This window comes from Ovis canadensis, chromosome 3 (assembly GCF_042477335.2).
Source record: "Ovis canadensis isolate MfBH-ARS-UI-01 breed Bighorn chromosome 3, ARS-UI_OviCan_v2, whole genome shotgun sequence".
Classification (NCBI taxonomy): Eukaryota; Metazoa; Chordata; class Mammalia; order Artiodactyla; family Bovidae; genus Ovis; species Ovis canadensis.
In genome coordinates this window covers 145886429-145902641 of record NC_091247.1, presented here as the reverse complement: position 1 = coordinate 145902641, position 16213 = coordinate 145886429, and the positions used below count along the sequence as shown (strand labels likewise).

The window sequence follows — 16213 nt, the reverse complement described above, 5'->3', positions numbered from 1 at the left end:
GTGATGGGACCAGATGCCATGATCTTCATTTTCTGAATGTTGAGCCTTAAGCCAACTTTTTCACTCTCCTCTTTCACTTTCATCAAGAGGCTTTTGAGTTCCTCTTCACTTTCTGCCATAAGGGTGGTGTCATCTACATATCTGAGGTTATTGATATCTCTCCCGGCAATCTTGATTCCAGCTTGTGTTTCTTCCAGTCCAGCGTTTCTCATGATGTACTCTGCATATAAGTTAACTAAGCAGGATGACAAGATACAGCCTTGACGTACTCCTTTTCCTATTTGGAACCAGTCTGTTGTTCCATGTCCAGTTCTAACTCTTGCTTCCTGACCTGCATACAGATTTCTCAAGAGGCAGGTCAGGTGGTCTGGTATTCCCATCTCTTTCAGAATTTTCCACAGTTTCTTGTGATCCACACAGTCAAAAGGCTTTGGCATAGTCAATAAAGCAGAAATAGATGTTTTTCTGGAACTCTCTTGCTTTTTCCATGATCCAGCAGATGCTGGCAATTTGATCTCTGGTTCCTCTGCCTTTTCTAAAACCAGCTGGAACAGCAGGGAGTTCACGGTTCACATATTGCTACTTAGTACCAAACAGTGCAAACAGTAGATGCTCATCTTGAGAGGAAACAAAAGACAACTCTAAGTCAAAAAGAGCTATAGATTTTGAGTAATTTTAATACCAAAGAATTAAAACACTATATGCAATGCAAGTTAACTTTTATATAGATTTTTCTCTAATGGAACATTAGATAAGGTCAAAAATACTATAAGGCTGGCATTTAAAAAGGATACTGGAGACAGGACTCTTTATAAGCTCACATTCTTGGAGTACAAAGTTATTACACAGGAATTCTCTCCTCTCACCCCTGCACAAATGGAAAATAACTCTTTCCCCATGAAACATTACTTTAGCACCTGCTTATATATGGGCAATGTGGGAGGCATGGAGTGTGTCATAAGTGATGTAGACACTAGCCCACAGGAGTTCAGTTCAGTTCAGTTCAGTCGCTCAGTCGTGTCCGACTCTTTGCGACCCCATGAATCACAGCACGCCAGGCTTCCCTGTCCATCACCAACTCCTGGAGTTCACTCAGACTCATATCCATCGAGTCCGTGATGCCATCCAGCCATCCCATCCTCGGTCGTCCCCTTCTCCTACTGTCCCCAATCCCTCCCAGCATCAGAGTCTTTTCCAATGAGTCAACTCTTCGCATGAGGTGGCCAAAGTACTGGAGTTTCAGCTTCAGCATCATTCCCTCCAAAGAAATCCCAGGGTTGATCTCTTTCAGAATGGACTTAAGATGAGGAAATTATGATAGATGAGGAGGGGCATATGGTCCATGGTCAGGGGCAGAGCTAGGGCCTAAAGGGATTCAGACCTTGAGCTCAGTCCTTACTTGTCCTGAGGGCGTGAGTATGCTACCCCTGTGAAATGGGAATGACACTATTGCATTGTCTCACAGTGTTACTGGGACAGTTACATGAGAGCACATGTAAAATATCAGTACAGCTTCAGGCACAAAATGAAAGGAACACTTTCTGAATCTGGGGAAGATTCAGACAGGCTGAGTAGAATCAAGTGTATACAAAACATACAGAAGGAGGCAATCAGAATGCTCTAAGAACAAGCAAATATATTATTTGGATTAACATTAGAACTTTATGGCCTAAATTTCTAATTTAAAAAATTTCCCATTAAGAAAAGAAGTGCTATTGACAAGGAAAAGTCCATCCATAAGTAAACTGCTACATGTAATAGTAAAACAGGAATTCTTTTTGGCTTTTCTGGACATTTAATCATCTGATTTTAGTAAGAACTAACCCATAAATTTTTCACTAATAAATATAAAGACACTTGAACTAGACTGTTTTAAAGAAGCATGTATTTTTGAACTCTACATTTTCAGATGCTTTTCTGAATGAAGCTGTATTTCATAGTAAACCATTTTTTTAATGAAAGATATATATCATCAATGTTGGTTTTATTTATCTACCTTTTTCATCTTGAATCCATATTCTTCAGGTTTGCTTTTTCCACCTGGATAAACCCAAAGGCAGACAACATATGAACTATGAACTTCCCCTGAGGCCACCACCTGGTATGAGCAACACAATCTGTGGGTGATTTCCTTCAGCGTCTGCATTTGCCTAGGACCTTTCCAGTGACTGTCAGAAATGAAAAGGAAGTGAAGAAAACCTTGGTCTCCTGAAACACAGGAGGTGATGTTCCACTTAAGGAGCATTTCTTGTAGTCCTGTATGGATGTGAGACCATGAAGAAGGCTGAGTGACGAAGAATTGATGCTTTCAAATTATGGTGCTGCAGAAGACCCTTGAGAGTCCCTTGGGCAGCAAGGAGATCAAACCAGTTCATTGGAGGGACTGATGCTGAAGCTGAAGCTCCAATACTTTGGTTACCTGATGCAAAGAGCCAACCCATTGGAAAAGACCCTGATACTGGGAAAGATTGAGGGCAGGAGAAGGGGGTGGCAGAGGATGGGAATGATGGATGGCATCACTGACTCAATGGACGTGAGTTTGAGTCAACTCTGACAGTAAAGGACAGGGAAGCCTAGTGCGCTGCAGTCCATGGGTGACAAAGAGTTGGACACGACTTAATGACAACATAGCAACTGAATGACAATGACAGACCAAAACACCAGACTAGGAACATCAGACCTTGCAAAACGGAGATGAGATAAGGAAGCCAGACAAGGAAAAACCATTACTGGGTGGGATTAGCCAGAGGAATCTTAAAGGCTGAGGTCTGGGAAACAGCATGGCAGGGTATTAGCAAGAGAATGACATAATAAAGCCACTTCTCTGGAGACCCATCTGACAGTACTCTAACCCTGGCCCTTCTTTTACCCTTAACATTTTAAATCTTTCCACAGAACTGAGGTTTACAGATCTGGCTGGAGAGGGACAAGGGAGAGCAACCTTCCTTTCCATCCTGGCAGCCCAAGGAAACGGGGGTGCTGGACTTGCCAAAATGAAATGGACTCTTATTGAGTGCTGCTGTTAAATAAAAGACTGCATGTAATCAGATTAATTTTAACAACCAACTTAAGTCTGCCAAATCATTATCCAGAAGGTCCCGTTTGCCTTTCTTGTGGAGGGACTTTCTTTCCAAAGAGAATTTTCATTATTTTTAAATAAAGGGGAAAATCCCCAACATTTTCAAATCAACTAAACCAAACACCAATAAGCCTCCTGTTATGGCAGGTCTAAGCTCCTGGCCTGCCTGTGCACCCCAGACTTGGGGCAGAAAGCTGACAGAGAAAAATGGATCAAGGCACCAGGATGCAGGGGCATTCCACAGGGTCACAGGCTGCAACAGGAGCAAAGAAAGATGAAGCCCCTGCATGCCTGCTGGCTCCCTGCTGCAATGCTTCCACAGGAGGAAAATAATGCAAGGGACTTGCAGAGCTGTTGTGATGAGTAACCATGAAAAGCTTATTAAAACACATTGTGCCTCAAGTGCCTCTCAATTCTGTCTCTTTCCGTCTACTTTATGCAGCCAAGCTTAATAGGTTTTCCCAAAAATCTTTACTAGCGCTCCTACTGAAAGTTTTCAGTACAAATTGCTTGGCCTGCAAATTCCGGGTACTGCTGAATTCCTCAGCAATCAATGCAAAGAAATAGAGGAAAACAACAGAATGGGAAAGACTGGAGATCTCCTCAAGAAAATCAGAGATACCAAGGGAACATTTCATGCAAAGATGGGCACAATAAAGGACAGAAATGGTATGGGCCTAACAGAAGCAGAAGATATTAAGAAAAGGTGGCAAGAATACACAGAAGAACTGTACGAAATAGATCTTCACGACCAAGATAATCATGATGGTGTGATCACTCACCTAGAGCCAGGCATCCTGGAATGTGAAGTCAAGTGGGCCTCAGAAAGCATCAGTATGAACAAAGCTAGTGGAGGTGATGGAATTCCAGTTGAGCTATTTCAAATCCTGAAAGATGATGCTGTGAAAGTGCTGCACTCAATATGCCAGCAAATTTGGAAAACTCAGCAGTGGCCACAGGACTGGAAAAGGTCAGTTCTCATTCCAATCCCAAAGAAAGGCAATGCCAAACAATGCTCAAACTACCACACAATTGCACTCATCTCACACGCTAGTAAAGTAATGCTCAAAATTCTCCAAGCCAGGCTTCAGAAATACGTGAACTGTGAACTTCCAGATGTTCAAGCTGGTTTTAGAAAAGGCAGAGGAACCAGAGATCAAATTGCCAACATCCACTGGATCATGGAAAAAGCAAGAGAGTTCCAGAAAAACATCTATTTCTGCTTTATTGACTATGCCAAAGCCTTTGACTGTGTGGATCAAAATAAACTGTGGAAAATACTTCAAGAGATGGGAATACCAGATCACATGACCTGCCTCTCGAGAAACCTATATGCAGGTCAGGAAGCAACCGTTAGAACTGGACATGGAACAAAAGACTGGTTTCAAATAGGAAAAGGAGTACGTCAAGGCTGTATATTGTCACCCTGCTTAGTTAACTTCTATGCAGAGTACATCATGAGAAATGCTGGGCTGGAAGAAGCACAAGCTGGAATCAAGATTGCCGGGAGAAATATCAATAACCTCAGATATGCAGATGACACCACCCTTATGGCAGAAAGTGAAGAGGAACTCAAAAGCCTCTTGATGAAAGTGAAAGAGGAGAGTGAAAAAGTTGGCTTAAAGCTCAACATTCAGAAAACAAAGATTATGGCATCCGGTCCCATCACTTCATGGGAAATAGATGGGGAAACGGTGTCAGATTTTATTATTTGGGGCTCCAAAATCACTGCAGATGGTGACTGCAGCCAAGAAATTAAAAGATGCTTACTCCTTGGAAGAAAAGTTATGACCAACCTAGATAGTATACTGAAAAGCAGAGACATTACTTTGCCAACAAAGGTCTGTCTAGTCACGGCTATAGTTTTTCCTGTGGTCATGTATGGATGTGAGAGCTGGACTGTGAAGAAAGCTGAGCGCTGACGAATTGATGCTTTTGAACTGTGGTGTTGGAGAAGACTCCTGAGAGTCCCTTGGACTGCAAGGAGATCCAACCAGTCCATCCTAAAGGAGATCAGTCCTGGGATTTCTTTGGAAGGAATGATGCTAATGCTGAAACCCCAGTACTTTGGCCACCTCAGGCGAAGAGCTGACTCACTGGAAGAGACTCTGATGCCGGGAGAGATTGGGGGCAGGAGGAGAAGAGGACGACAGAGGATGAGATGGCTGGATGGCATCACCGACTCGATGGTCATGAGTTTGAGTGAACTCTGGGAGTTGGTGATGGACAGGGAGGCCTGGTGTGCTGCAATTCATGGGGTCGGACACGATTGAGCGACTGAACTGAACTGAATCTTAGCTCCCCCTGCTCTTCCAAATGGTCTTCCCAAGAGGCGGTGAGGACGGAGATAAGACCAGGGCATTTGGAGAAAAGCAGTACCACTAGGAATGCACTCTCCCCTCACAAGACCCTCCTTCCTCCTCTAAGCCAGTGTTCTCCTGCCTGGTGCACGACCCTCATCCTCTGTGTGTGTGCTGGATACTCTCAATTGAACGGATTCTTCTGACTCTGACCATTTACGATTTTTCTGTGGCACCAACTGTGGCATAGGCACTAATCTCGAAGTCAGAGGGGTGGCGTCATGTATCACTCCTTCTAAGTACCTGCCCCTCTCATTAGCAACTCAGAGGAACCCTCCATAAATCTAAGGTTCCTCTTCTATTGAGGAACCAGACTGGCTTAGGCTATAGGGGAAATCTTGCTCGGTAAGAATGAAGTACTCAAAGAAAGCCTCTGTATTTTCTTTATGGTGTTTCCACATTTTTTTCTCTTTTGTTTTTCAATCTTTGCTTTGTATTGCTGCAAACTTAAACACACACACATACAACAAAAACAATCTTTTTTTTGTGATGGAAAAGTGTGCTTACAATAACTAGGTCAGCGGCTTATCACAAGTTTCTGTTATTTTACCATTTTAAAACTGCAATTGCCTGTTAAAAAAGCACTGACCTCTGGCAAAGACCTCGTTATTGACTTAAAAATGGGCTATTGGAGAAGATGTCTTTGACATGTGGTCTCAGGATGATAAGAGTACTGTTAAGAAAGAGTTTTTGCTGGGTTGGTCTGTACCCATAAATCAGAATTCGATCAACTCTTAGGTAGGCAACTGTTCTGTGAACAAAACAAAACAAAAATCTACAGTGGCTGTCATGCTGACCTTCAATAGACAAAGCCTTAAAAAAGGATGTAGGCATTATACTGAGGTATGTGAAGGAGGCAAGCAATATAGAGCAGTTATTTAAAACCAAAAATAAACCAACAACAACAATCCAATTAAGGATGGGTTGTACAATGGGAAAATAATCTTCCTGTTTTAATCTCCACCAGTCAGGTTCTTACTAGATTATAGGGTTTCACTGGAGGATTTATAACACAAAAGAGATGAATAGCTGAACTTAAATAACCTTTCCTAGCTCCTCCCCTATAAATACTACATTCTATATGAAGGAAAGAGAAAAGGAGGAAAAAGCATGTATGAAAGAGACTGGAAAACATGAAAGAATTAAAGAAACAGTAGGTATTTAAAGAGAATGAGAGGTGAACAAAGCCTTATTCGGTGGATAAACTCGACAGAAAATAGGAGAAAACAGACTTCTGTTGAAGCAGAAGTGACTAAAGCGAGGGAAGAATTTTCCAACATGAAAACTGAATATAAGAAAAAGTTATAGCCTCTTCTACCCAAAGGTACAGAAAGACATTAGAAGAAAAGAAGTGATAACTTTTCAAGACTCCTCCCAACAATCCAAACGTAGTTCATCAACTCTGAAAGATAAGGGACCAAGAGGAAAAAGGCTGATGCAAGTGTGTAGTGGCAAGAGTTTCTCATTAAGGAAAACCTTAAGGAGAGACTCTCAAATTTTGTTACAAGCTTCCTGGGTCATAACAACAATAACTATACATGGAGATGAGAAGAACAGTATATAAATATTAAAATATGTGAATATTTGCCTGGATAGAGTTAGTTTCATCTATGACTATTTCAACAACTTTAGGATTACGATAACCAACAATCACCCCAAACCTAAAATAGTTTTGTTAGTCCGTGGGTGGTGAAGAAAGATGTGCTTGCCAAAGAAAGAGGTCTGTAATTTTGTTAGAGACTTTCCCATATCTTGCCAGACCCTGTGCCAAGTACTTTAAATGAGTTTTCTCATCTCTTTTCATAATAAGTAGCTCCGTTTTATGGAAATTAAGTAACTTGACTAAAGTTACATTACTAATAACTAACCCATTGAGCCAGGATTTGAACTTAAGCTGGCTGATAGTACAGCTTGAGTCCTTAACCTACAAACAGCATTGCATTTAATATTCCCGAGCAATCCCAGGAGATCAGGTATTATTTTCATGCTTGTGGTACAGAGATGGAACTAAGGCTCAAAGCACAAGATCACACAAGACCTATGGATAGAGCTAGCATTCAATACAAGTTGAAATCCAAACCATGTACTTAACAGCTCTGTCTGTCTCTGTCACTTTCATTTAACAAATGCTTTGAGATGTTTGCCCTGTACCAGGCACCATTATAGTATCATAACAAGGTATAAGAGATATAAAGATGGTTAAGATGGTTCCTCCTCTCCAGAAGATCACATCTGAGGAGTGTCTAGAGCTTCTCACCCAAAATGAGGTCCACAGACCAATTGTAAAGGCATCACCTGGGAGCTTGCAGGAAGTCAGAATTTCAAGCCCAGTTCCAGAGCTACCGAGTCAGAATTTGGAGGTTAACAAGTTCTCCAGATGTTTCAAATGCACATTAAAATGTCAGCAATACTGGCCCAGTGGACATTTCAAAAGGTTTTGCTGTTTCAGGGGTAGATTTCTATGACTGCAGGGCTTCTGCTGTCTGGCTCAGACAGTAAAGAACTCTCCTGTAAGGCAGAGAACCCAGGTTCCATTCCTGAGTAGGGAAGATCCCCTGGAGAAGGGAATGGGTACCCACTCCAGGACTCTTGTCTGAAGAATTCCATGGACAGTGGAGCCTGGAAGGCTACAGTCCATGGGATCACAAGAGAGTCGGGCACGATTTCTATGACTACAACTCCAAAAATTAGGGCATGAAATAAAACAACTGAACTGGAAGAAGGGCAGGAGTCCTAATACCCAAAGGGCTCTACTCTATTTTTAACTAAACTTTAAAAAATGCTTCTTAAAGTATCCTAGGGGGAGAAGTTTCCAGGCAAGGCTATCAGCTGGATGCCAGGTAATCAGGGGTCAACATTTGCTTTCAACATTTTCTCTAGCTTCCTTACAAAGATGCATCGTTACCTAGAAGTTCACTGTTTTGGGAGAGGATTCTCTTAGATTCATATAATCAGGCCTACCTTCTTCCCACCAATGTGAAAAAGCTACCAGAAGAGTCAGAGGTACTCAGGTGTAGCTTTACAGAAATCATGGGGGTGGGGGCTCTTTTCTGATGTTTACTTACCTTTTGGGCTTCATGCTATAATATGTTATTTTTAATTTTTATTGGTCTACAGCCAAAAGTGAAGCAAGATTCATAAACCATGTCAACCAAAGAGGGGAGATAAATAAATGCATCACACTGCATCTGTAACAGTGGAATCAAATTCCAAAAACTACAAGGCTGTACAGCCCATGCCTGGTAGGCAAGTGGGCTCTCTTGGCAGGCACTCAAAGGAGTGAGAAGCGGTGCCTTCTCTTATTGCAAGGGGTTATCACATCCAAAACAATACTTTTTCATAGTAAAACCCTTAAAGATCAAGTTCAGAGCCTGAACTGAATATTATAAAAGACTCTCATTTTAAGGTCCTCAAGGCTTACACTGATTTGGGAATGAAGCTGTTACAAACCCAAAATTTGCTACTTGTGAAACAGCTGATGGATGTCCCATCCATTGTTCACTGGAAATCAGTAGTGACTACAGAACACCCCAGGAACCCAGAGCAGAAAACAGTACTAGTAGAGTTTAGCCGGGTTTAAACTGAGAGTAGGAACTATCCTGTTCATTTATGCCGGAGCATTTTAATCAGAGGCAGCAGAAAAGGGTAGAAAGACAGATTTCTTACAGACCTGTATGAGCCCTTGAGCAAGTTATTTTATTTCTCTGAGCTTCCACATTCTTATTGGTATACTGAATTTTTTAATTTTCTTATTTGGAAAAGAATACATTGCATGATATTGTAAGGGTTGTTCTAAGGATATGTGTAATATATAATGAAAACTGGCACTCAAGAAATGGCAGTTATTCTTAATAATTACGCAGAAAAGGTGAAAGAGGCAAACTTGGGTCCAACAATAAGAAATATCACCGCACAGTAAATGATACTTGGATGGTAGCGAGGAAGTATTTGGGTTAGAGACTTAATCTCTGAGAACATTTAAGGAAGAGAATAAGGAGGAGAGGGGGCTGAAACTTCTGAGTGTATGTAAATGAGGGCAGCCCAATCCTGCTCCTGACTTTCAATTACGCATTGTATCAGAATGCAGAGATTATCAGAAAGGATTGCTGCAGAGAGGTCTGGTTAGCTGACAAAATTTCATCCTCCTCCTTCCCAATTTCCTTTTGATCCTGCCCTCCCAAGTGCAGCATGGTCTATGTTCTAATAAGCAGTCCCCCATATTTCACTTTTCTCCCAGCCTTTTAGGAGGCCTCAACTCCAAACAAACCACACACAAACTCCCAAGCTGAAAAGCTTTCCGATAGGGATCCACATGAGCTGGCAGCAACGTGGATGAACCTAGAGATAATCATACTAAGCGAAGTAAGTCAGGCAGAGAAAGATAAATTCCATAAGCTATCACTTATGTGTGGAATCTAAAAATACGACACAAGTGAACTTATCTATGAGATGCAAACAGACTCACAGACACAGAGAACAGACTTGTGGCTGTCGGTGGGAAGGGGGCGGGGGAGAGAAGGACAGGGAGCTCGGGGTGAGCAAGCGCAAACTACTATACACAGAATGGATAAACAACAAGGTCCTGCTGTATAGCATAGGGAATTATCAATATATTCAATTTCAATACATTCAATTTATCCTATGAGAAACCATACTAGAAGACAGTATGAGAAAGAGTGTATATACATGTAAAACTGAATCACTCTGTCATACACCAGAAACTAACACAATATATAAATCAACTACACTTCAATAAATTAGAAAAAATAAAATCAGGTCAGATAATGCCCCGAATCATTAAAATATATATACATATACATATTTATGTTTAGTCCTACTCTTGTAACTTAAGAAACACAGGACCCAAGGGTTGGAAGGACTTGTGGTCACAGCTGAGGGTGAGAGCTGCCAGGCCAGCATTCTTCCTATCTGCCCCCTACCTCCCCTCACTCACAGTATCTCTTTATTTCTCTCTGTTTCATGTACTATTTCTCTAGTTTCTCATAGAGGCATTGAGCTCTATGTTATTATTACTTAAAATCCATGTTACAAATGACGCTTGTAATGACCTATTTGTCATTTTAACATGGGAACATTGGCAAACGAGACTTTGACCATTTCTTGATTAAAATGTGGGCGAAGCCAGATGACTGTAGTACACATTCAGATGGCATGCAGCTAAATTCCAACAGTTGGTCTAATTCATAAGCATAAAGCTTTTGAAAAGTTAGGGCTGGTTGGGGTCCAATGTATTTATACATTTTTATTAGACTCAATTGAAAGATTCGAAAGGATGAATAAAATTCCTTTCCTATTTGCTTCATCTGCTATTGCAGACTATGCCCAACAGATGTCACATATGAAATTCAAATTACATCTTCAAATAGAGCGTAACTTTAGTAATGAATAATTCAAGAGAATAACTGAAAAACCAGAATAATATTTTAGAGACATTTCTTTCATTGGAGAGAAAGTGTTAATGGAAAAATACTCACCTGTTTATCTGACCATTTTCTACTTCAGTGAAATCATTGGAATCATTGCTAATGTTATCATCTTCGGGCACTGTCATGTTTTGCAACTCAGTTAGTTCGAGTCCACTTTTGAAATGCATCATGTTTAGAAACTACCTGTCGTCAAAAAATGGGTTCAAATTCTCTTTTTCTGAGAGTATTTACAACTGGACAGCAGCAAAAATATAAGGCTGACACCCCTAAAATACAACACAAGGAAAAATAATTAAGCATAAAATACTACTGATTAAAAATAAACTATTATACACAAACAATTACTTTACTAATAAAATAACTTTTACATTTTGTTATTCAATGTATTAAAGCAATCTTGGCACATCAAATTATAGAGACTGTAAATTTTATGTTTTTCATAAATCTCCCTATATTTTTAACTATAAAAGGAGTCATGTCCCATAATCTTTATGTTCACGTTTATAGAAATACCATGTCATCTTTAGGCAATAGAGATGCCCTTTTATGAAGCAGTAAGTTTAAAAGGAAAGCGATTCAGTTGTTTTAATGCATCAGACCACAGGGCACACACATACCTGGGTACAGATTGAACAGACACAAAAGCACCTTTGATTTAGCAATCCCGGTTTAATAAAAATGCAAATCCTCAATAAATGGCATCATGCAGGATCAACCACCCAACTTGGAGGTCAAGCAGCAAAGGACAAATCTGTGTTTTGAAATTTAGCTAACAGTTTATCCATCAACTGCAAGAGATTAAATCAATCTCTTCAATGAAATCACTCCATGTCAGGGAATTAGGGAATTAAAAACTCATACCCTGGGGATTTAGGTTAATCCACCTGAAACTATATTTCCTCACAGAAATGAAAGACTTGCCGAGTTCACATTTTCCCCGACATGGATGACTGTGACTTAAATTTCAAAGGGGTCACCATTAATATAAGACTTTCAGGCTCCCCAGGTGGCTCAGTGGTAAAGAATCCACCTGCCAACACAGAAGACGCAGAGGATGAGAGTTCCACGCCTCAGTTGGGAAGATCCCCTGGAGGAGGAAACGGCAGCTCACTCCAGTATTCTTGCCTGGGCAATTCCATGGACAGAGGAGCCTGGCAGGCTATAGTCCATAGGGTCGCAAACAGTCAGACACAAGTCAGGCTTAGCAACTGAGCACTGTCACTACAGAGTTTCAGACACACAGCATCACAAATCAAAAAGCAGGTGGCCACAGAGGTGTGATACTGTGATTTATCATACAGTGAAAGTCACTCAGTCATGTCTGACTCGATAGTCCACGGGGTCACAGTCAGACATGACTGAGTGACTTTCACTTTCCCTTCTCCAAGGGATCTTCCCAACCCAGGGACTGAACTCAGGTCTCCCACACTGCAGGCAGATTCTTCACCAGCTGAGCCACAAGGGAAGCCCAAGAATACTGGAGTGGGTAGCCTATCCCTTCGCCAGCGGATCTTCCCAACCCAGGAATCGAACCAGGGTCTCCTGCACTGCAGATGGATCCTTTACCAACTGAGCTATGAGGGAAGCTCCGATTTGTTAGAAAGAATACATATTTGATCTTTGTTCTTACTTCTGGCTCACAGCTCACCAAACCCTTAGAGCTCAGATAGTTAAGAATCTGCCTGTAATGAGGGAGACCAGGTTTGATCCCTGGGTCGGGAAGATCTCCTGGAGAAGTGAATGGCAACCCACTCCAGTATTCTTGCCTGGAGAATTCCATGGACAGAGGAGCCTGGCCGGCTACACCCCATGCGGTGGCAAAGACTGAGCGACTTACACACACTGTAACAGTGATAAATGTCTTTTGTTATGTTAATGAGACAACTCTGGGAAAGCACCTAAGGATGGGGGCTGGTTGCCAGTGGAGTCAAACATTTGATTAGAGGACTGGAATTTTCAGTCCCATCCATGAATTCAGGGGAGAGGAGAGAACTTGAATCAATCACTCATGGCCAATGAGTTCATCAATGATGCCTATGTAATGAAGCCGCAAAAAAAAATCAATAAAGGAGGTTCAAAGAGCACCCATACTAGGGACCCAGAACTCCCCCACGTCCTGGACCCCACACTCCACAAGGACAGAAGCTCTTTTGTTGAGGACCTCGCCACTGTACCTCTACCTTTGGCTGTTGGTCTGTATCCTTTCGGGCTTCCCTGGTGGCTCAGCGGGTAAAGAATCTGCCTGCAATGTGGGAGACCTGGGTTCGATCCCTGGGTTGGGAAGATCCCCTGGAGAAGGGAAAGGTTACCCACTCCAGTATTCTGGCCTGGAGAATTCCATGGACTGTATAGCTCATGGGTCCCAAAGAGTCAGACACCATTGAGTGACTTTCACTTTCACTTCATTTGTATCCTTTGATATCCTTTGTAATAAATGGGTAACGAAGTGAGTAAACAGGCTTTCCTGAGTTCTGTGAGCTGTTCTGGAAGATGTTCTGGAACCCAACGAGATGTTCCAGCTGTTCTGGAACCCAACGAGAAGGTCATGAAAACCTCTGACTTATGGCCAGTCAGTCAGCAGCACAGGTGACAACCTGGACTTGTGATGGCGTCTGAAGTGGAGGGCAGTCTCATGGGATGAAGACCTTGACCTGCAGAATCTCCTTCTATCTACTGGTAGATAATGTCAGAATTGGGTCGACAACTGTTGGTATGGGGAAGCCTACACCCACGCACAACCACGCATATGCACATGTTGGCACTGGGTCCAGGAATCCTTTTAAGAAGGAAATGCAACTGTCAAAGTCAGGCCTGTAAAGGTATGGGAGCCTGGGGACCAAGGGATGAAGCAGAATGTCATGAATTGTTTTTTTTCACCTCCAATGGTAAACCCCCTTGGATGATGTTTTGATATTTTGTCTGACCCTGAATTCCACAACTGTAACCCAGTCAAGAGTGAAAACTCCAATGCGCCCATGTAAGCATCCTACAATACCCAGGAAGTAATACTGAAAATATGTAATATTTAAAATAGTAAAAATATGGTAATATTTTCTGGACCCTCAGAAAGTACTCTGGAATGATAATTCTTCAAGAATTTCTTTCTTCTCTTCCCAACAGCTAGGCCACACATTACTCCTTTTCATTCACACATTTAGAACAAGACTTCCCTAGTTCCAGGATCCTTTAAAGCTTCCACAAGATAAATACTGTCTACTACCTCAGGTTCCAGAAGGCTCACCCTTTTTGCAGAACAGGGCCTCTTCTGGAAACCGGGAAGCAGGGACAAGAGACCAAACCTCCTTGAACTCCTGATTTAAAGCCAACCTGGCAGCTCCGAGCTGATTCTTCCAGCCAGGGTGGCGGTGCTAGAGCTTGGGCCATGACTAATTGCTTTTAGTGCCTTCACACAGCAGCAATGTCTACAGCCTGTGTTTTCTTTGCAAAAGTTGAAGTGCATTAAAAAGGCTAAAGCCCCCGTCACCTTTTGGCTCCCCCTAAAGAAAGCCACACAAGTGGATCGGACTGGGTCATTCCTAGGAGTCTTGCCACCCTGGCTCTCACCTAAATGACTCCCTCAGAGGTTATTGAAGCGATCCTGCAGGGCTTCTAGAAAGTTCACTCAGTGGATGGCGATTCCAATCTGGGCTAAGGAGTCCTTTTCTCTCCATAAACTTGTAGGAAATAGGGTACTAGATGAAAAATTTCTAAGGAGAGGAAAAGGAGACTAACAACAGATTTGGGTCTACTGTTTGTATCCAAACTTTTATATTAATATACATGTGTGTATACAAATATATACTAGGTACACACACACACACGAGCGTGTGCAATGGACAAAAGAGGAAAAGAACAGAAAGAATAGATGAAGTTCTGGCTGTTAAAATTATGTCAGTACTGGGCAAATGCCAGTACTAAGCTAATCACATAGGATACATTTATTTTTGCCTTTGGCTTAGAAATTCATTTTTTCACAGTTCCAGAAGTCCAAAATCAGGTGCTGGCAAGTCTTGTTTCTTCTGAGGCCTCTCTCCTTGCCTTACAGGTCGCTGTCTTCCTGCTCTGTCCTGACATAGCTTTTTGTCAGTCTCTGTTTTGTCTACGTTGTAATCTCCTATTTTTTTTTAAGAATAAATTTTTATTGTTGTGAAATAGCCTATCTGAAATCTAACTTAGTCTTGAAAACAAAAACTGGAAAAATGCGGAAAAGTAACAGAATTAGTGACATGTGTCACTAAAAATGTTAAGGCCATACTTAGAAAATACTACCCATTCAGTTTATCGTATATTTATTGAGGTGATGAAAGGATTTTAAAAGCTTGAAAGTGTCAAATTCAGGGATCTGAGGCAGTTTCACAGAAAAGTCACATTTGAACTGGCTATTGAAAAAGGGGGGGGAAAAAAAAGTTCTGGTTCTAAAGCTAATATATACCCACTGCAGAATCTTTAGAACAAACATTGTACAAGAAACCCAACACCCAAAATGGGCCACTGTTAAAGTTTAATGTGCTCTTTCCTCCCTTCTTTTCTTCTTTTTCTTTTCCTTTCTTTCTTCCTTTTTATCTCTCTTTTATTAACTTTGAGATTTTAGTGTTTTTAGTCTATTGTTTTTCATGTAATACTACATAGTACACATTTGAAAAATAGACATGTTTTTTAAAAAATGTTTGTTCCATATTAATAAATAATATGTGTAGAAAAATTAGAAAATACAAGCTTGCAAATGAAGGAAAAAACAAATAAAAAGAAAAAAAAATCACCTGTTATCTCAGCAAGCAGAGATGATCACTGTATATATATATTGGAATATCAGCTTCAGGGGTCTTTCTATGCACATAGATATAGTGCCTGGCGCACAGTAGACACTTGATAAGTATCTGTTAAATGAAAAGAATGAGTACAGATTTTTAAAAAATATGTACATTTACAAAAATGGAAATCATACCACAGAGTTTTTAAGATGTATTTTTTCACTTAACAAGATATAGTCTCCCATCCTGAGTTATGTCCATAACACAGTTCTACATCATTACTGAAAATGCTCCTTAACTGCTTGACTGTGCCATAAATTGACATCCAGCCTGCTATTGCAGGCCAGTCGCAGTGCCTGGTGGATGGGAGACAACAGGTGGAGACGGGCCCTAAGCTGAGACTTCTCAATGAAGGGGAACATGGCCCATGACAAAGAGACAGGAAGTGCCGGTCAAGTTTAAGAAACAAAAGAATTACAGTTTCACTGAAGCACAGAAGCAATTATCAGACTGTACAGTCAATTATAAGATTGAATGAGATCATCACGTGAAGATTTTGATGTTAACCCAACTACA

General features: G+C 41.3%; 1 protein-coding gene across 6 annotated transcripts in view; it reads right to left on the bottom strand.

Moving 5' to 3' along the window:
• The window catches only part of SLC38A1 (solute carrier family 38 member 1), a 77560-nt gene that overhangs the window by 46352 nt on the left and 14995 nt on the right, over window positions 1-16213 (bottom strand). For 5 of the 6 annotated variants that reach the window (XR_011255886.1, XR_011255887.1, XM_069584518.1 and 2 more), the window contains exons 2-3: window positions 15647-15763; window positions 10935-11152 (exon numbers count right to left, since the gene is read on the bottom strand). Coding sequence is in view for 4 of the 6 variants with exons in the window: in XM_069584518.1 (XP_069440619.1) it covers window positions 10935-11056 (122 nt within the window). In the remaining 2 variants the exon portion in view is untranslated. The remainder of the gene's footprint in view (window positions 1-10934; window positions 11153-15646; window positions 15764-16213) is intronic. The other variant, XM_069584519.1, reaches the window with a different exon arrangement.